We start from the raw sequence: 20,594 nt of genomic DNA on the forward strand, positions 1-20,594 counted from the left end.
CACTTTTCACTGTATAGAAAACATTACAGTAAAGCCAGAGCTTCCAGAGCAGAATGTGGTTCTCAATTGTGGAAGATTCGGTTTTCACGGAGCAGGCAGTAAGGAAAAGCAAGCTGCTGCTGCTTAAAAGCATAAATCAAACATTTGGTTAATGCTAGTTTTGCTTTCACCCATTTCCTCTACTTCAGCCTGGCCTCAGCCCAAGCCTGCTGAAGTCAAAGGGCCTGACACCCAGCACTTTCGGTTCTTCTTGTCTTGAAAAGAAGCTCCTGCACACAAACTACCATCTAAGGCTACATCTGACCAGCTTTTTCACACTAAGTGTCTCTGGGGATGCTTTTAGAAAGGATTTTTTGCTTCACAATACAAGAAAACTTACCCCTGTTGGAAGAAGAATAAATTAGCTAGGAATGAAAGGAGATGCACCACCAGGTGTGTTGGTACCAGCAGAGGGAGAAGCCAGAGCACAGTATCACAGCTCCATGTGCGCTCACAGCCCACACAAACCAGCCTTTCTGTGAACCCTCTCCTCTTCTGGACAGACATATCTCAGGTCTTGCTTTACAAACGCCTTTTCTGGATAGTCTTCATCTAATCACTCTCACTTTAAGCCTGACACAAGGGTAAGCTTGTACACAAACTTTGCATCTGGGCCGTAGGAGCGAATAATGGAAAAAGTTGGTATGGCAAGTTGAAGATAGAAACAACAACCCAAAAGGTTTAGAAACGTCGTTCTTTGCTCACTAGACACCTTTAGAGAACAGCAACCACAGCACAACCAACAGCAATAACGTCACTTGGCAGCAGCACTACAACCGTGCTGAATATTACAAAATAGTCCAGGCTCAGCAGGGCTGAACTAAAACATAGGAGACAGCAACTGAAAACTTAAAATAGAAACAAAAATTATCACCCACACCACAGGCAAGAAAGACAGTATCTACCGACTGTGGTGAAAATAAATGCTATTCCCATTCTTCTCTCCGTATTTAATTCTCTGAATTTACATGTCTGGAAAACAAAGAAATGAACCATTTTACAAGTACATGGAAGATGACTGAGTGTAGCCTGGTCTTCCCAATTAAATGTCTTAAAAGTTTCACTGCTTTAGATATAAAAATTAAATTTTCCAGAATGTATGAAATAAAGAAAATTAATGTATTTATTCAGTTTTTGAAGATTTTAAATGAAATTATCAAGCATGACCTCTAGTCTCACCAATTTGGCATACATTACAAGTTATGTGCACAGTCTACAACAATTTATGTTGTTGGCTGGTCTTGATCTCCTCAAAGTCAGATGAAGAAATCAATATAGAACGCATTAGCATCAAATTCCATTTTGAACTTAATTTCCCTCCCTATCTCCCCCCTCCCACCCAGTGCCTTCTCCTCAAAAAAAGCAAGAAAACCAGAGCTAAGACTTTAATTCAACTGCTAGAAACTCATGGACAATTGGTACAACTTCAGCGAAGTTAACAGGATTTCTCTCATGCACATCTGGCTTGTGAACAGCTTGCTGCTTCGGCCACACGGAGTTTTGTTTGTTGTTTAGTCCTTTAAACTTTGTCTAATCGAGACAGTCTATCAGAAATCTTTCAGAGGCCTATTACAGCTTTTAACGATTAAAGCTAGTGAGACTAAAAATTGCTTATTTTCAGAGAGCATAGTGATCATTGATGCTTTTTGTAGTCTCTACTACTAACTGCTCCCTTGAAGGAAGATACTCAGGTCGTGAGGAAATTAAGTGTTTCCTGCTTAATTTGAGAAGCTGATGTCTGCATTGTGACCTACAGATAAGTAGTGCATAAAAATAAAAATTCACTGACGAGCTTTAACAAGTACTTCCCCGTTTTCCTGCCCACTGAATAAGAGCTATTGTTTCTCCTCACAGGCCTGGTTTATAGCTTACAGCTCCTGTTTTAAATCACACTATGAAATCAGAGAGTAAAGAGCTGCCAATTCCTGTACTACTTGATGAGGAAAACATATATTCCAAGTAATTCACTTCCAAGGCAAACATGAGCATCACTTCTTCTCTAACCACTGACATAACTTTTAATTGGTACCAAGGGGCTCTGTAAAAAGCACTTTGTTTTTTCCTTCACCAGCAGTTAGAAGTGCTATTGTATTACGGTGCCAGACATGAAAAACAAACCCATCTTACCATTCTCGACATCTGTTACTACTCCAAGACACCAACCTAAGTCACAATAACATGCTGAAAAATTCCTAACTAGAATTTACAGTGCTAATCTCAGCCTGTCTTAATATCTTAAAAGCAAGTTCTATGCCCATGGCTGAGAATTCCTTCATTGGCATTAAACAGCTTATACAATACAGTTGTATACATGTTTTTAGTGACAGTCATTTACCTACAACAGTGAAAATTTCAAAGACTGGAAAGTGCCAAATTAGATTAAAGCTACCTTGTTCCATAATTGTAAACTTCCTTCTTGTGACTACAATGGATGCAACATCCAAGAGCAAAACTGCACCCTTAGTTTGAATTAATCTGAATTTAGCCTCTTATAATCATCTAATCCAAATTTATCACCTTAAGATGATAAATTAAGACAGCATTGTCTTCAAAAAGGTGATCCAATCTCTTAATCTCATTTTCCTTTACTCTGATCATTCATGCAATGACCTGAGACTGAAGTTAAATTGGGTTTTACTGTAGTACATTTTCAGTTAGAGAAGGAAAACTCTGGGGTTCACTGGCTTCCTCTAAATTGGCCCTTCCTGTAGAACAAAAAGAACCATTTCTGAAAAATAAATCTTTGCTTCTCCTTTGCAGTCGTTCTCAAATTCTCTTTTCCAGCTTGAAACCTGCACTCTAACTTCTGCACTTTCAATCAAGGCTTTCATTTTTTATGCCTCAGAACTTCAGTCTGTAACACCAAATATGATATTAAAGACACCTGACAGAGCCAGAAAAGATCTATTTGCGTTACTTTTGAGAATTCATTAGTTTGAAGGTTCAACATCGCTTCTCTTCACGTACAAACACTATGAAGTGCAGATGTGTTTCAGAGTAGAACAACTTGCATATGAATTTACTAAGTTATGAAACACTGACATAGGTATTAAATCTAGGAAGTTATTAAATGCAATCAGAACCCATCTCCTGGAAATGGTGACACAAGTGACATGTATTAGTTCAAGAGACAATCTGATTGAAGGACCAGGCTCAGTAACTTGCTGAACACAAGTTAATTTAACTTGTTACATTGGTTCTTAGGCCGATCCATAGCAGTTCAGAAAGCAAAAGATGTGCTTACAAAGTGTGATTGAGATGAAGGATCCACCAGCACATTAAGTCTTGCACAGCCATCAGTTATGAAATTGAATGAATAGATACCACATCCACTCTCTTTTCTGAAAAGGACAGTTTATCACTGACAATCCTTCAACTATCAGGAAATTTAAGGCATCATCCTCCCAGCAGTACAGCACTTAAAGCACAAGTTCTTAGGCTACGGTTTTGTAACACTCGTACATACGTTGAAGACAGGAATGCAGAGGTGCAGGACAAGGCTCCCCAAAATGAGAAAGGCTGCCTGACCCCAGACCCCACACTGAAAGTTGATTTCTACTCAGGCAATGAGAAATAGCAGCTCTTGGATACCTCGCCAAGGCTTTCCAGTCAGTTTGAATTGTGGTCACTCACACAGCTGCCCATGAAGAAGCTATTCAGATAGTGGTGGTCTTCCTGCAGCTCTGCACATCCTGCACATCATTCTCTCTGTAAAGTCTGGGTTTGGATGGATTAATTTAACACACAAATCACAAGCAACCTTTTAGCAAGCAAGCTACCAAAGAAGAAGTGAGAGTAGCCTTGCCTACAGAAGTCATACTAGTACATCAGAAGAGCTGAAAAGGATGCCAACTTCCCCAGCATAGATACAATTTGTTGATGTAAAGATGTGGGTGATGGCAGAGTTTCTCCTTCGAGGGCCATCGACTAACCTAGGTCAGCATGGGCTACCTGTACACTGGGGTAATTTCACTTCTGCATTAGAGGAATAGAGGGCTGAGAGGCATCAGTTACTTTTGAAGGCGGAAGGGGGAAAAACAAAGCAAAACACACAAACCACCACACAAACCTTCAAGACAATATAATAAAAGTTGTTGAGGATATACACAGTGCAGTATGCAAGCTAAGTTCCTAGCTACACTGCCACAGGCATTGCTTGACTTATTTCTCAATATTCCAGATTTCAGCCCTGTCAGCAGGGATGTCTGACACTTAAAGCACTAAACAGGAGGAAATTCAACATAAATGAGCGTTGAGCTGAGCTCTGACCCTCTTATTTCTCCAAATTCAAATACCTTTGCTTCTGAGTAACTAACACTAAACCCTCAAGCAATGCTGCAGGTCTATAGGCCTTCATGCCAAGAGGCTCCATTTAGAGACTGTAATTCCACATTAAACCCCTCAGCTTCTGAAATTCACGTCTCCAACGTGCAACATTAATTCATCGTTTGCAGTGCTCACGAGGTATATTTGGGCAACAGAATTCATGCCAGAAATCTATTTAGACTTTTCAAAGTTTTCTTTTGTGGAAGTATTAAATATTTAAAGACTATTCAAAAGGACTTTTTAGAGAAGTAGGCATAAGAAGTGTTTCCTTTGTGACAGTGTAATATTTTGCCATATTATAAAATAGTGATAAAATCAACATCAAACATTTTTAACTGATGTTGAAAATCAAAGGGATAAACAAGAATCAAAACAGGAACTTTAAGTAAGAAGAAAGACTCAGCAGCACCGAAGCAGATGATTCACACTGTAAGCAACTATAATGTAAATAATTAAACTTCAACAATCCTGAGAGGTGGCAAAGTTTCACCACCCCTATTTAATATGTCCATCATGGTATTTACGTTCCACTATAGACTCATAACGTAATTACAAGCCCCAGACAGCAGCACTCAGCACATGTTTCATAAGGGCTGTAGAGTTTGCCTATCAGTCCTACATGCTGTGCAATCGATAATGAGCGGCCTTACACCCTCCGCGTGATTCGGCCTCTCGTGCTAACCCTACATCTCTCACACGCCAGGATCAGCATTCATATCTTTGATGAATACAAACAATACATGAATATACACATATCTCCCACCATGTTCAGCAATACCAGTAAGACTTTGGACAAGGAAAGCAAGGATTTCAAGGCCTGTGAATATGACCCCTCTTTCCATAGCAGCCACTCTCAGTCAGGATGATTTTTATTGAAGTGGGGAATAAGAACATGGGAGATGCTGAAGGGAGCAGGATGTGGCAGCATCTTTACAACAGGATGTCACAGGGACTCTTCCCTCCCTTCTCTCCACATCTACCTGCCTCCCAAAATCTGCAGATCTGGGGTACACAGCAGCTCTGGTGCTTCGCTGGCAACTGGAGGACACACAGATGTCTCTGTTGATAGCCGAGAACAACCAGGAGACACCGCAGGCCAGAGGAGGGATGGGGACAGAGGTGTGACAGAATGGTGACAAAGGTTGGTTCAGGCCACAGCACAGAATTAATATCACTGACACTATGGCAGCAATGAGCAACAACCAACACACCAGAACAATTAGGTGTCATGCTTACGAGTTACAATGCAACCACAGGATTGATATCCTGGCCATCACAGACCATACATTGCAGGAGGTATCTGCAGTATGTTACCAAATATGCTGCAAGGCTCTTAGAGTTAATGGAGGGGCCCAAATCTCAAGTCACTGCCCGAGTGATTAAAAAGTATTAGACAGAGATGCCTTCAAGACACAGGATTTATGTGGGGAGACTGCTTGAAGAGGAATGCTCCCAAACCAGAATCAATCTGCAGAAGAATATAATCTCAATGTATGGATTTGTCAAAAAACTGTTCCCATCCCACCTCTCACACCCCTAATGACAGTGACCTTCACCCTAAAATTATTTCGTAGCTATTCAGGATATACAAGGGTTATCTTTTTCTTCATGTCTGTTCTCTCTGAAAGCATAATATTCCCATTTTGCCCATTCCATTCTAAGTTCACCTTCTACAAAGCTGAAACAGTAAACATTCAATCCATGTATCATCCAAGACGCCTGTGAATTAAACACTTCTCTTTCCCACCATTTCCTATGTAGACCAGGGCACAAAATTCAGTTGCAGGCTACAAGCCTGTTTCGAATCAAACCATTAGAATATCAGAAAAGTGTCCTCTCTGTTTATTACACCTCTCAGTAAGAGGAACAATTACCTCTCCTAAAAGATCAACCTCAGCTCAGGCGAGGAGGCAGATGATCCCTCACACATACAAAGGAACTGTTGACTGTTTTTGTGATAACCTAAAAACAAGCAGGGTTTTGAGTTTTCTGCAAGAGGACCACACCAGCACACGTAGCTGACATTGAGGAGCTCTCTGTTCTGTCCCTGTGGCTGCAGATTTTGCCAACAAGTCACAAAGCAAGTTATTGGAGCAGACAGGAAAAGAAAGTTCTAGTTAGTAACAGAAATCAGTTCTGTATTTAAAAGAAACAAATAAAAATCACTGTCCAGTGCACGGCTAAATGAGGCAGCTGAAGGAAGAAAATGCTCTTGAAATCCCCACGAAAACTCCCTGCCTGGCTCTGACTGGGACTGCCAGCCCCTCAGAGCAGCTGGGCTGTGGGGAAACCTCTTAAGTGAGCCACAAAGATGATGGCGTGGAGCACCTCCCGTGTGAGGAAAGGCTGAGGGAGCAGGGGCTCTTTAGCTTGGAGGAGACTGAGGGGTGGCCTAATTAATGTTTACAGATATATAAAGGGTGAGTGTCAGGAGGATGGAGCCAGGCTCTTCTCGGTGACAACCAATGGTAGGACAAGGGGTAATGGGTTCAAATTGGAACACCAAAGGTTCCACTTAAATTTGAGAAGAAACTTCTTCTCAGGGTGACTCACACAGGAACAGGCTGCCCAGGGGGGTTGTGGAGTCTCCTACTCTGGAAATATTCAAACCCGCCTGGACACCTTCCTGTGTAACCTCATCTGGGTGTTCCTGCTCCATGGGGGGATTGGACTGGATGAGCTTCTGAGGTCCCTTCCAATCCCAAACATACTGTGAAGTGACAGAACCAGCACCGGCAGCCCCGGCCGGGGCCTCCCCGGGGATCTCCCCTCGTTCCCCCGGCCCAAAACCGCGCTGGGGGTCACCCCCTAAACCGCCCCTGTAACCCCGGGCTCTCCGCTGAGCGGTGCGAGGGCGGCGGCGGCGGCTCGTACCTGCTGCTTGAAGTACCGTACGAGGTACGGGGCGGTTGGCGTTCGGGTTCCCCGACGGCGGGGTAAGGCGGGCAGGGCGCCGGACGCGCCGAGCAGCAGGAGAAACAGAAGGAGCCGCGGCATGGCCGGGAAGAGCGGAGGCCACCCAGCCGCCACACCGCTTTATAGCGGCCCCGTTCCCCCCGCCCGCGGAGCTGCCCCGGGTCGGCCCCGCGGGGAGCGGCGGGCGGTAGGACCCAGCGGACTAGGCGGAGCCGGCGCCTGCGCCTGGAGCAAACAGCGCTATACTACCCGCCCCGAAAGGAGAGGGGCTATCCCCGCACGTGGGGGGCGGGCAATAAGCCGCGGGAATTTTCGATTGGCTGCGGGGTGAGGGTAGTTTGTGAGCGTCTCTGTCGTTGGCTGTGGTGACTTGAGTAGGCGTTCCCTAGAGACGGCCCTTAGCAACGCGCACTTCCGTTTTCCGGCTTCTCCTCAGAGCCGGAGCGGGGCAGCCGGGGGTACGTCCGCGATAACCGGCCCTCGGCGCTTCTCTTCTGTGCGGGCCTGAGAGCACCGAGGGGAGGTGGCGCCGCCGGCTGTCCGTTCCCTTGCCCGGGTGACAGCGCTTCAGCGCGGCCCTTGGGGCCGGGAGACGAAGGCTGTTTAGTCACGGAGCGCCAAAACCGGTAAGAACGGTGATACCTCGGATTTTCTGGGTGTTGAGCAAAGCTTAAAACGCCCAGGCCGAGTGACGGGGGTGGGGGGAAGCCCTGTGGGGTCTGTTTCCATTTACTTTATTTTTAAACTTCTGTGATATGCTGTTTTATTTCTATTTTACTTAAAATTCTAAAGATCTTTGTTGTTATTCAGGACCTAGAAATATATAGTAATACAGAATTCCAAAACCAAAATGAAACATATCTTGTTTAAAATTCTTTCAGCTATAACATTCAAGTATGCCACCAAGAAATCAGTGAATTTACAGGCGGTTCCCCCAGGTATATTCAGCATCGGTGACTACAAAATCCAACTTCTGGAAGAGTAATTTAACTGCTATTATAACATATTTAATTTGCAACTAGCACAATTGTTAAAAGCAATGTTGGGGATGGCCCTCTCAGATGATGTTAAGTAATGTACAATTATCCTTATAGATAATATCCATATAGCCCGCGGCCTCGGAGGCGGCTGGTTCAGGGGTGGAAATTGTGGTGTGAGATCTGTTAACGACTCTTCCTGAGTGTTTTGTGTTTTCTTTTCTTCCTCAGGGAGAGTTTGGGGCGGCGGGCTCGCTAGAGGGCACCAGGCACCGATGGAAACATCGGCGGGACCTCAGGGCTGTTGGAAGGCACCGCTGCTTGGAGGCTGCTGGTGGGGAGCAGCTGGAACGCCCTGTGATTCCCGCGCTGGGTATGTGGGTCCGGCGCTTTGCTTGGTTTATTTAGAAAAATAAAGTAAACCAGATGCGTTCGTACCATCCTTTTTTTAGCTTGTGTCCAGATAGTGAGTACTATATTTCTACCAAAGAGAAATAGAGGTGTCGATCTTGAGTCTGTTTGCTCTAAAGAGAGCTCTTATCAGAACCTGCGTGAAAACATTCATGCTATGCTTTATCTCCCATGCTCCAATGGAATACTTGAAGTATTTGCGGTGTTTCTGGGGTGTGTGGATTTTTTTATTGCATTAAAAACTGCAGGTAATAGTATATTTATATAGTTCTGAGTTGAAAGCCATTTGGAATATGAAGTAGCTGCTGGTTTCTCCAAGTCCACCTTCTTGAGTAATAACAAAATCAAACGTACTTTTATTACTTCTTTTCTGTATATCAGTATGTTTTACTTGCACTATTTACTGATAATGTGTAGTTCAACTAAAGCAAAATAGTTCGATTTTGGCAATAATTGAAGGCATGCACCATCTAACATATTAGGTCAGATAAGCCTCTGTCAATACATATTTTGACAAGAGATTTTTCATTTTGATTGTCCCTCTAGTAAAGCTTTTACCTTTTCCTGTCTACTTTGCTGGTCTTTCTGCCACAGGAAATATTTGGATATCTGGTTTTTTTTTCCTTTTTGCCTCCAAACTGCTCAGAATAATTAATTTAGTCGCTCACATTTTTCTAATACTCATGTTACAGATCTTGTTTCTACCAGAATGCAGAGAATAGGCAAACGGATAGCCTGTGGCTTGAACTAGTTTCTGACAAAATGCAAACAAAACATCATTGTCGAGTATTGATTGGCTTTTAACAATGTAAAAGCCGTACTTGAGTCTCCTTTATCTCCTTGACCACCTGCCTCCCTGAGGGAGTTACTGGATGAAGCTGTGAACTTCGGTTCCTATTCTGCAGTTTACTTTGAAAAGAGATGTATATTTGCCCATTACTGTGACAAAAGTGCTTTTGCAAAAAAAGGATTTATGAGGCCTTCTATAATTCAGCTGTACAAAACATTTTGGTAATTTAAGTTGGAACTCTATGATTGGAGGTATTTTGCAGTATTTTTGCCTACATGTTCTTAGTATCTGCTGAGAGGGAAAGTTAGCTTTCTAAAATAGAGGGGGAGTTTCCTAAAAATTGATATTTTGGACAGTATGTTGATAACAAAAGGAAAATAATTCTATAGGAAAGTAATACTGGAAAAAAATAATTAAGTACTTAGTTCAGCATTTATTTGTCAGTTCTATGTCACCTTTGTTGAAACCAGTGATGAATAGTTTAGAGCTCTCTCTTCAGCTGAAAAGGCATGAATATAGTGGTAACTGCAAGCCCTTTTGACATTTTTCTGGGCATCTTCTCCTCTCAAAGTCATTGGTATTGAAGTTGTTTGTGGAATTACAGGTGTAGAGCATTTGCATTTTTAACCCCATGTTGTGACCTCATTCTGAATTTCAAGCAACCCAACTAACAGCAGTTGGTATTAACATCTCGTTAAATGAGAAGTCTTTGAACCATTTTGACTTACCTGTTTCAGGTGATGCTGTGAGCACATGAATAGTGTGAGAGGACTCTTGGCTGCCTCTGTAATTTCCATCCAGAACTCCTGCTTCATCTATCCTGCCTGTCAAAAATGCTTTTCTCGGCTGATACTGGATTCTAGGAGGTATGTCCTGTTTTGGGGATTATTAACTGTAACTGTTAGAGACCTTGAGAGTCTCTGTGAGCTGAACACAAGCTAAAACAAATTCATGAAAATCCAGCCACTGTAGAAATAAGTGCTGATTTCAGATATTTATGTTTCTTATCACTATTTAGATTTCTTTGTATTCCAGTAGCAACTTAGAGGTTGTTACGGATCGAGAGTTCTATTGTGTTCAGCACCATGCGATATCGAAGGACAGTTTAGGAGAATAAATGATGTGTATTAGCAGCTTCCAAGAGCTTCCCCTGCAGTCTAGTTCTTCAGTGCTGCTCCTAAGTTGGAAAGCATTGATTCAAAAGTTCTCCAAATCAAATCCTGTATTTTTTTTCCTCATTCTATATATGCAATGAATTAGGTAGGTGTGACTCTTACACTTAGATGTGTGTCCAGAAAAGTGCAAGCTTTCCTTTTTAATGCCACTATTGTGTGGAATCTACGATATACAGAAAAACAGTAAATCAATGAGCATCAGCACTAAATGGCAGGATCTGGCTTTGCAAAGCAAGAATATCTTTGTTTCAAACGCTGAAGTAAAAGATAGCCGCGTTGTTTCCTGATGATTTTAAAAATCTGGCTATTATATTAAAGCTACAGGAGGAAAAATCCCAAAGCAGAACAAAAGGCAAAAAATGTGGGTGCAGGGAATTCAAAATTACTCCCAAACAGGTCATTCAAAATGCACCATTTCACTCCAACTTCACAACAGGCTAGCATTTAATAAATCAATATAAGAAGCTGCCAGAGGGATTCTGTCATGATAGACACCTTGCTGAGCCTATGGTAAGATTGGTGCCTCAAGGAGTAAAGAATCTTATGGTTTGTCATGGAGTATTTGATACATTGTAGTAGTAATGCTTACAGCTGCAGATAAGTTCTTACCTCAGCAGTGATTAGCAGAAGTTCACATATTCAATCTTTTTTTATCCTTATACTGTCTCTTGTCAGTTTTAAGTGTCTAAAATGCGGCCGCACAGGTGAAGCTAAAGATGCAAGCTACAGATATAGATTGTCTCTAAAGATTGCTGACACCAATGATTTGTTTGACATTGTCGTGTTTGGAAATTGCTTAGATCCGTTCTTTGGGGTCACCGCAGAAAATCTGCAGAGGTAAGGAATGTCTGGTGGGTTGGGTTTTTTTCTAACTATATAGCTGCTGCTTTTTCTTCAACCTAAAATATAAAAAATGAGGTGAGCTTGGCTGGTGGGGAGATGAGTGGGAAGAAACTGCTGAAGTGCTCCCTTCCAGCATTTCCTTGGTACCTGTCACCTTCAGAAAATGCTGAAGTTTGGTTTCTTTCTGAAATCTTGAAAATTTGTGATAGAGTACTCCTGCCTAAGAGATCCTGCATTTGTCTGTTGAAGGCGGATGCTGCCTGCTAAGTGAGCTTCACAGTTTGGTTGGTTGTGCTTCTTCCTTACATCCTTCCTCCTTTGAGATGGTTGAATTTCCTTTGTCTAGTGTCAGATTACTAAGTAAGTTGGCTTTTCCAGAGATTTAGGCATATTTTTTTTCCTCAATAATTTACAAGAATAATAAGGTAGAGATAGAGCCTTTATATTTTCATTTTTTAATAACAATTTGGATTTTTTTTTTTTAAGGTGGGCGCCTTGTGACTTCAATTCAATATGATGAGATTTTCCTTTAGCAAGGAGGGATTTCTAAGACAGCCTGTTAGTCTTCAGAGCCTGATTACCTACATTATGAGCTTCAGACTTTCTGATGTGTGAAACTTTTAGGATGGAATATTCAGAAACATTCACTGCTTCTTTCTTTGTTATGTTATTTTCCAATGACTTGCATTATCACTGGGTCAAAGATGAACACTTTTAAAAACCTATATTAACAGCGTTAATAACATTCTCATGACAGACATTCTACACCAGACTGTGGTACTACTGTCAGCTGTGGAAACTATATATAGAGTTATTTGCATGTTTTAGTACGGATGCTGCTGTTGCTGTAAAGGTGCGGGCAGAAAGGACGCGTGAGCAGTAGCAGCATTTTTGCAGCATTATACAGTCATTGTATTGATACAAAAATTACAGCTGCACAGCAAGCACCTGAAAGTTGTATATATATTAAACCTATTCGAAGTGGTTGTTTTGTTTACTTCTATTCCACGAACAAGTTGAAGTAAACAATTGAATTTATAGGTTCTTGGCTTTGTGTTCTCATTCTATGTTTAGGTTAAACTACTATAGCGCTTGTCCTACCTGTACTACGGCTAAAATGTTATATAAGGCTTCCTCTGTTGGTGCAATGCTTCTGTATGATTTTACTCAAGGTGTATTCAAGACTTCAATCAGCAGTCAGGAGAAACAAACACAGAAGTATCTCCAGGAGCATTAGTTCAAGCAGTGGAAGCCTGTTTCATTGGGAAAAGATTTATATTTGGACTGAAGGTAATTTTTAATCCACATCACTCTCTTATAATGAGTTTTTTCATTAGCTTGTAGCCAGTTGGGGGCATGGACTGAATTATCAAAACATCATCTACAACACGTTTTGGGAATTTGAGATAATTTTGGGCTAGGACATGGGAAGGATTCTGCTCCTCTTCTCCCAGCCTCCTGTGTTATTTTAAATGACTCACATCCAGAAGTCATCTCGAATGGCAGCAGTCAGCTTGACAGCTTGTCAGGGCTGCTTTTCCGAGAGCCTGAGCAGTGCCAGCTCCTGTGCATATCAGTAGCAGCTTGGAGTCTCTAAAAAACCATGTCCAGTTCGAGCGAGAAACAGACCGTCTTTTCAAGCGCTGCCCTGCCTCTGCCATGCTGCATAGCCTCCTGCTGTCTGACATGTAAGGAAAAACACATCCCCTTGCAGCATTTCGGTATTTCTGGATCTAAGAGCACGTTTCAAAATGTTGATAAAGTACAGCTGTTCAACATGCGCATCTGTGGCTGTTTTATGTGTTTAACAGACTTCGAACTATTAGTTCTTAGCAATATTTCCATAGAAACAGTCTTCTAAGTTCTCTTTGAGTGGTGCTTGTGTGAGTCATATTAAGTCTCTGAACTAAATCCTACCTGGCAGGTGCTTTTTGTCTCCCACAGGTACCGTGAGGTATCTGAGCTGAGATTTTCTTAATGCACAGTATCTTAATAATCTTAAATAATGGAAGGTGGACGACTTAATGGATAAACTTTACTTAACCGGAACCATTCTCTAGCTCTTAATGCCTTATTGCTGCTCCTGAACACATGTTTGAAAACAATTTGTTCAGCCTTTGGCTGTAGACATGTCTGTGTAGTTATGTTCAGCTGTGCATACAGTTGCACTCTTTCCAGATAAAACTCAGAATCAGCATAACATACTTTAGGACTTACCTAGAAGGGTATTGTCCTTCACTAACACCCTTCAGCCTCAACCTCTGCATGGACTTGGGGAGCAAGTGGGTTGCTCAATTTGAAGACAGCTATATTTGTTTTTTGGCTTCTCTGGCATTGCCAGACCTTAAGGGGAGGCAAAAAATGATTTAGCCACTTCTCAAAACATTAGATAATTCCCTCTGCTTTTAGTGTAATTTCTCACCTGTAATTTCTGTGTAGAGAGAAGCAGCTTCTATAACGAATTGCAGCTGAAGCTCCTTTGAAACATCATGCTCCAAATAAATCTGAGAAGCTAAAGGTTGTGGCTTATTTCCCTTTCACAGAGGTAGCACATAGAGAATATCCTGCTGGCTTTGATAGCTGGGCTGCCAAGTCATGTGTCTGGTACCAGAGTGCTTTGCTTCAAGTACTGCCCAGTGCCTCGCAGAGAAAAGCAAAGCGTTGGCCTTAGGCAGCTGGCCATTTGCACAGAACTGTGCTGGAGGAAGCCCGGAAGCACCTTGTGCCCCAGAGGGAGGAAGGCGTTTTCTGTGAAGCCCTTTCTTACAGTTCTCAGTCGTTTTTCCAGCTCCAAAACTCGGCGTAATTGCAACAAGCAAAGAACCTCTCGCTGTGATGCCCTTTATAGCCCTTGCCAGTGCTTATTTCCCAGGGAGTACTGCTTTGTGTGACAGACTGTTTTGTATTCTCTTCCCCGCAGATCCTGATGAAAAGTGAGACCTAAATTTAAGCCTAACTTGAGACATGCATTATTTTGTTTTCTGTCACAAAATAAAGCATTGCACTAAGATTTTTTTCTTTTTTTTTTTTTTAATTTTTTCCCCCCAGGGTTGTGCAAGGGAAGATGGAGGGCGTTCTGCTGCCAGCAGCATCTTGCAAAACTGTTCCAGAATTAATAGAAGTGCGAAAAACCTTACAGCTTGCCAGATCTTCCTGCCAAACACTGCTGTTGCTGGCTTTACTGTTATCAGCTACTTCCATCGGCTCCTGCAGTCGGCAAAATTCAGGAGCTGTAATAACAGTTCGTACTTACCTGATGCATCTTCGGCTCCAATAGATGAACCTGTCAGTGAGCTCAGCAGCTTGTCCAGCCTGAGCAGAAACTCCTGTTCTGTGAAGTCGAGTGGCAGAGAAAGTTTTTTAGGTTCCTGGCAGCGATCCTTCAGCCTGACTTCATCTGTTGCTTGGGTAACAGCAGAAGACTTTCCCACTCTGGAAGTGGGAAAGCTGGTGAGTGAACAGCATGAACAAGAGGGGAGGCCTCTCGCTGCAGAACCGTGCAGTGTAAGCCCCAACAATCAAACTCTTTGGGATTCGCAGTTTTGCAGCTCTTCTGCGAAGGAAGGGAATAAAGAGGAGGGTAATGAATTTAGTTCACAGCCTGGATGGCCTGACAGTATCTCTGTAACTGATAAATTAGAGAGAATCTCTTCTGCAAAACCTGAGCGTTCACATGGAAACAGTTCCAGGTTGTTACAACATCCCTTGGAATTTGGGGTAAAAAGCATTTACACAAAGACTAATAGTGGAGATTATTCTTACCCAGAGAAATCCCATGACTCCCTTTTTCACAAGAGAGATGCCTCAGTGTCTAATCACGTAAATGTAGCTGAAGTGTCTCAGACAGACTCTGTGCTTTGGGATGAGCTCCCATTCTCAGAAAGCCTAAATGAATTTTTAGCCAGAATAGAAGATGGCAAGAGCCTTGTAACCTCACCCAGCCTTGATGCAGGCAAATGTGTTCCTCGTGAAAGCAGCAAACTGGGTGTAAATCTTAACAAATTATATCCCAGGCAGACCCTAGTAGCTGATGATTTGCCTGAAGCAAGTGTCTCAGGGGAGTTCTTGCCACCAGCAGGGAATGATAGTTGGGAGAACGTATCGTTTGCTTGTCTTTGGTCGAAAACAAATCCTCCAAGTGATGAGGTGTCACAGTATGAGTCTTCCTGTAGTGTTTTGTCTTCAGCTGGCAAGGAATGTGGAGCAACTTGTGTTATACCTAACCCTCATCTACCTGTTCTGTCACAGTCCTTGCGACTTACATCAGAGCCTTTGGTTTCTGAGAGCAGGTCTGTGCAGCCCAAAGCAACAAATATTGACATTTCAAAGTCAGCTTGGTCTTTTCTTAGTCTGCAGCGTGCTGATGAACATGGAGAAGTCTCTTGTTTAGAAAGGAGCAAGGCGGGTGTCTGTGTGCACTCTGCACAGGACAGTTGTTCAGCTGGTGGTGAAAATAAAGAGAATTCTTTTTCTACACCAAACCAAAGAACAGATCTTACACTCACAGGGGTGTGGGACTCTGATCCAGCAGCTCCCAACAATACAAGAAGGATATGTAAAAGAGAATTAAAACCATTGACAGACTTGTCAGAAAATACCTTTGAAAGTGTGAATAGGAGAGAGATGTTGTGGAACAACAGCTTCCCTGAAGGCAGCTACAATGCTTCTGCTGATCTCTTTGATCCAAGTGCAAGACAGGTAGCAAAACCTGTAGAATTCTTAAATAAATCATGTGATTCTTTAATACAGGAAGATGCTTTGACAGAAAAGGTCACAGCTCCCAAATCGGTGCTTTATCCTGGAGGTGTTCCCTGTACCCGTTCAAAACGGAGCTCATCCCTACATTGGTCCCCTCCTGCTTTTTGTAAGCACAGTACACCAGTAACTTACTCCTTTTGCGATTCAGAATGCAGTTCAGTTAGCGCTCAAGACTTTGTTCCTTATTCACAGTCAACTCCTATGACAAAACCCCTCTGCAAACTGTGGCCTGTTGGGGACAGAAGCTCTTTTGTCACTGTCTTCACCCCTAAAAATCCCACTAAAATCCATTCCAAATGCAAGCGATCCAGGTCTTCCTTTCAAAACACCCTCTTGCAGCAGCTTAGTGGCAGGTTAGTGAAACGTGAAAGGCCAAGTAACAGGGAAAACAAAGAAAGTAACAGCTCTGTTTCACAGCAGTTCCTTTACAGCCAACTGCCGGCCAACTCTGAGGAGTGGATCCCTCCATCTGCAAACAAAAGGTTGAAGCCGGCTGCATCTTCAACCTTAAAAACAGGTAGCTGGGCTGCTGACTTGCCATCGCCCTGTGGGCGTACTGGCGGGAACCCTGTTTCTGAAAGCAAAGAGACCAGTGAAAATGGTGTTTGCTCCAAAAATGAGAGATTAAACCTTGGGAAGGCAGCCAGGGCATCAACAGCTCCTGTGTCTGCAGGTGTCACCGAGGCCTGGTGTTTAAACGATACCGTCCTAGGAACCTGTTCCCCTTCAGAAGGCAAGAATTGCCTCTCAAGTGCAAATTCTTCACGGGGAATATTGGAAGGGGTAACGGGCTGGTCGCCTGAGTTGTTCTTCCGAGCACAGAGCCCTTTCTCCAATAAACCAAAGTGCTAAAAAGAAATATATTTCTGTGCTATGTTCTGTTTAATTATTATTAAGATGTTTGAGAAGGAGCCAGTTGAAGAAAAGAGCTATTTAAAAACAATTAAATTCTTTATGTACTTACCAGCATATGTCTTCCTAAGATGAGTTGTGTTTATCTGCAGCGTTTTGTACCACAGAGATGAGAAAAAAACAGAATTTGCAGTTACTTTATTTTATTGTAAATTAACTTGAGAATGTGCAATAAAAACTTTTGTAAATGTTTGAGTATTTAATTGATGTCACTTTATCAAGTACAGGTAGGTGAAGTGGCACAAGAAGAGCCCCTGGAGTCAGAGTCCCCTCCAGATTCCTATGTGGTGATTTTCTATGGGGAAGGGCCAAGTTTTCATCCAAGAATTTCATATACCATCTGGGAGCCTCATATTTAAGCCCATTTGGGATCCTGGGACAGAGCTGAGTTGGGGAAAACACCATCCTGAGAGGTTGGTAGCACCTCCTGGTTTGCCTGTAGGCAAAATCTCTTTTGCTATAAACCAACATCTGCTGTTTATCCCTGAGATAAGGGCCAGGGAGCCTCCTCTGATCCTTTAAATGGCCTTGAGGAACATTTCCCCACATTTCTTAGAATCACAGGACAGTTTGGGATGGAAGGGCCCTTCAAAGCTCATCCAGTGCCACCCCTGCCATGAGCAGGGACATCTTCACCCAGATCAGGTTGCTCAGAGCCCCGTCCAGCCTGGCCTGGGATGTCTCCAGGGATGGTTCATCCACCACCTCTCTGGGCAACCTGGGACAGGGTTTCACCACCCTCACTGTAAAAAAATTCTTCCTCGTGTCCAGCCTGAATCTTCCCTCTTTTAGTCTAAAACCATCACCCCTTGTCCTGTCACAACTGTCCTTCCTAAAAAGTCAGTCCCACTTGTTCAGAAGGGTTTTGTGTCTCCATGCAAGGAACAAACTGTATCAACACTGACAGCTGAAGCACTTCCATGTTATAAAGATGCCACCTGCGCCTTAGGAAACCTGAGAGGCAGGAGTTGTTGGAAGAAGAGTACTGTAGGAATATACCATTTTGTGCTTGTCTTGTTCCTGTGTATTTTACTTTCTGTTGTTAGACACTGTTGGGACTAGCAGGGCTTCTTGTGTGATTCTGAAAGGTGTCTCTAACCTTACGTTCACTGAGTCTCACCATAGGTACCTCACTGGGGGGTGTGTGTGCACACAAACCAGCCTGTCAAGGCAGGACCTGCCTAAGACAGCCAGTGGAAACAGTGTTTGGGATGGATGAAAAGAAAAAATAGACCTTTGGAATGTGAGCTGTAATCTTTGTGTGCCTTCATATCTCTTCTATAAAATAAATCTGTACCTGCTCATTACTACCAGGATGCTCAGGGAAGTATGAGGGCAGTTACTGTCTCACCACTTTGACCTTTATCCACTATTTTTAGCATAGAATCATATAATGATCTGGTTGGAAAAGACCCTCAAGATCATAAAGTCCAACCATTAACCTGACACTCACTAAACCATGTCCCTAAGAAACACATCTATGTGTCTTTTAATACCTCCAGGTGACTCCGCTACTTCCTGTGCAGCCTGTTCAACCCTTTCCATGAAGAATTTTTTTCCTAATATCCAATCTAAACCTCCCCTGGCGCAACTTGAGGCCGTTTCCTCTTGTCTTGTCACTTATTACTTGGAGAAGAGACCAACCCCCTCCATGCTACAACCTCCTTTCAGGCAGTTGCAGACAGTGATAAGGTCTCCCCTCAGCTCCTGTTCTCCAGGCTGAACAGCCCCAGGTCCCTCAGCCGCTCCCATCACACTTGTGCTCCAGATCCCTCACCATCTTCGTAGCATGGATCCCCCTTAGAGAATGTACAGGCAAGCCTTTCCAGTTTCTTGGTTCTGCACCTTCTAATCAAATGCATTTCTCATTGAGGGACGGGAGGGAGAAGAGCATTTTAAATGAAACACGTTTATTTTTCAGCCGAGCAGGGTATTAATGAGATACAGCCTCTCCTACCGAAGGCACGGGTGTGCTGAGTCTGCAGGTGTTCTGCAGGCTGAACGAAGGAAAGTTCTTCATGCCTACACAGCAAGTCTGCACAGGTAAATTCACTTTACAAACAAGTTTTTCCATAGCAGCCAGTGTTTTGGGTTTTTTTTTTTGTTTGTTTTGTTTTCACTACTTACTTACAGTTGAGGACATTGAGGCACAGGTTCAAAGACCTGCCCAACAGTAAGGGAGTGTGGAACCCAGCTCTGGATCCCACCAAAAGACCTCAACCAGCAAACCATCTTTTCTGCTTGCTGTTCTACTCAGCAAGGTACTCAAGCACAACCCAGAAGTTCTTCCTGGTGTTTAAGGGTCCCGCAACTGTCGGTAGCAAGAGACTTGAGGTTTCTTCTTGCAGGTCCAAGCCCAGATCTCTGCACGCCCTGGATCCTAGACATAAACAGAAGGAAAAAACAAAACAAAACAACATCCAGTTGTAGCAAAAAGAGGGGTGATAGGGGAAGCAGAATTAGACATAACATGAGGACCAAAGTAACATCAAGCAACGTACCTGTGCATGGAGTCACTTGTTACATGCTGTGCCAGTGATGCCAGCCCAAGCCGCCATGGCAGAAGATGGCAATGCTGCACTGTGGGGGATACACAGATGTCTGTGCGGGGCTTCTTGGCACAGCCAAAGGGACGTGACAGTTCTAGAAAAAGCCGTGCAGGCTTTAGAAGCTGTTGCTGGCTTCCCCAGCTGAGCTTGAGCCCTGCACCGGACAGCAAATCGAAGCACCAGCACTGCACCAGGCTTGGTCCAGGTTAGTGCAGGGCTTTAGGCTGAGCCCAAGTGAACAAGGCTGTGCTTCTGTGCGCATTTACCAGTGCTATGCCTGTCCAAAGTATATTGCAAATAAAATCCTACTGGATGAAACTATGTTAGGGGCAAGTGGAGAAGGAGCAAGAAATGTAACCTATCTGGAAACGGTAAGTCTGCATTTAGAGTTTACTTAGAAGAAATAAAGAGAAAAAGAGCGTTACTCATACACAAATCACTGAGCACAGGGACGGCAATATTGAAAGAGTTTTAGGACATCAGTGCTCAAACAAATAAAGCTTGAAACTAGTTGTTTCTACTACAGCCTCCCACATAATAAGAGACTACAGTACCACTGGCTCTTTAAGCACTCCCTTGTGATGAACTGGGCAAACACCCACTTTATCGTGAGGGTTAGACCGGATCCAAGTGATAGATCAGAGACTTGATGTGGCTGGAATGAAACACTGCCAGAACTTCTACATCACATACGTGTCAGCATCTTGACATAAAGTGTTTTGTCCAGCATGAGTGATTTTATTACGTGGAGAATTCATCCAGCTACTATGGTAAGTTATAGCTTTGGTGCACACCGATGTGATTATAATTATAAGCTTGTACAAAATGAATAAAGATCAGCATGTTTAATTCTGAAGGTAATAAAGCTCCTGAAAAGGCATACTGGGTTTGTGGCTGA

The 20,594-nt window shown here is 43.1% G+C and overlaps 2 protein-coding genes across 2 annotated transcripts in view; one reads left to right on the top strand and one right to left on the bottom strand.

The window, feature by feature from the left end:
• Positions 1 to 7,515, bottom strand: part of PRCP (prolylcarboxypeptidase) — a 33,834-nt gene extending 26,319 nt beyond the window's left edge. Inside the window, exon 1 of the mRNA XM_082043543.1 lies at positions 7,240 to 7,515. Within this exon, the coding sequence (XP_081899669.1) occupies positions 7,240 to 7,362 (123 nt within the window). The 5' untranslated portion in view covers positions 7,363 to 7,515. The remainder of the gene's footprint in view (positions 1 to 7,239) is intronic.
• A 194-nt stretch (positions 7,516 to 7,709) lies between these two features.
• On the top strand, positions 7,710 to 17,339 carry DDIAS (DNA damage induced apoptosis suppressor). The gene is made up of 6 exons (XM_082070146.1): positions 7,710 to 7,907; positions 8,490 to 8,631; positions 10,197 to 10,325; positions 11,310 to 11,471; positions 12,650 to 12,767; positions 14,526 to 17,339. Exons 3-6 carry the CDS (start codon positions 10,213 to 10,215, stop codon positions 17,085 to 17,087), a joined length of 2,955 nt encoding a protein of 984 aa, XP_081926272.1. The 5' UTR covers positions 7,710 to 7,907; positions 8,490 to 8,631; positions 10,197 to 10,212; the 3' UTR covers positions 17,088 to 17,339.
• The last annotated feature ends 3,255 nt before the right edge of the window (positions 17,340 to 20,594 follow it).

Source organism: Streptopelia decaocto (assembly GCF_964273445.1).
Source record: "Streptopelia decaocto genome assembly, chromosome: 1".
In the NCBI taxonomy this organism is placed as follows: Eukaryota; Metazoa; Chordata; class Aves; order Columbiformes; family Columbidae; genus Streptopelia; species Streptopelia decaocto.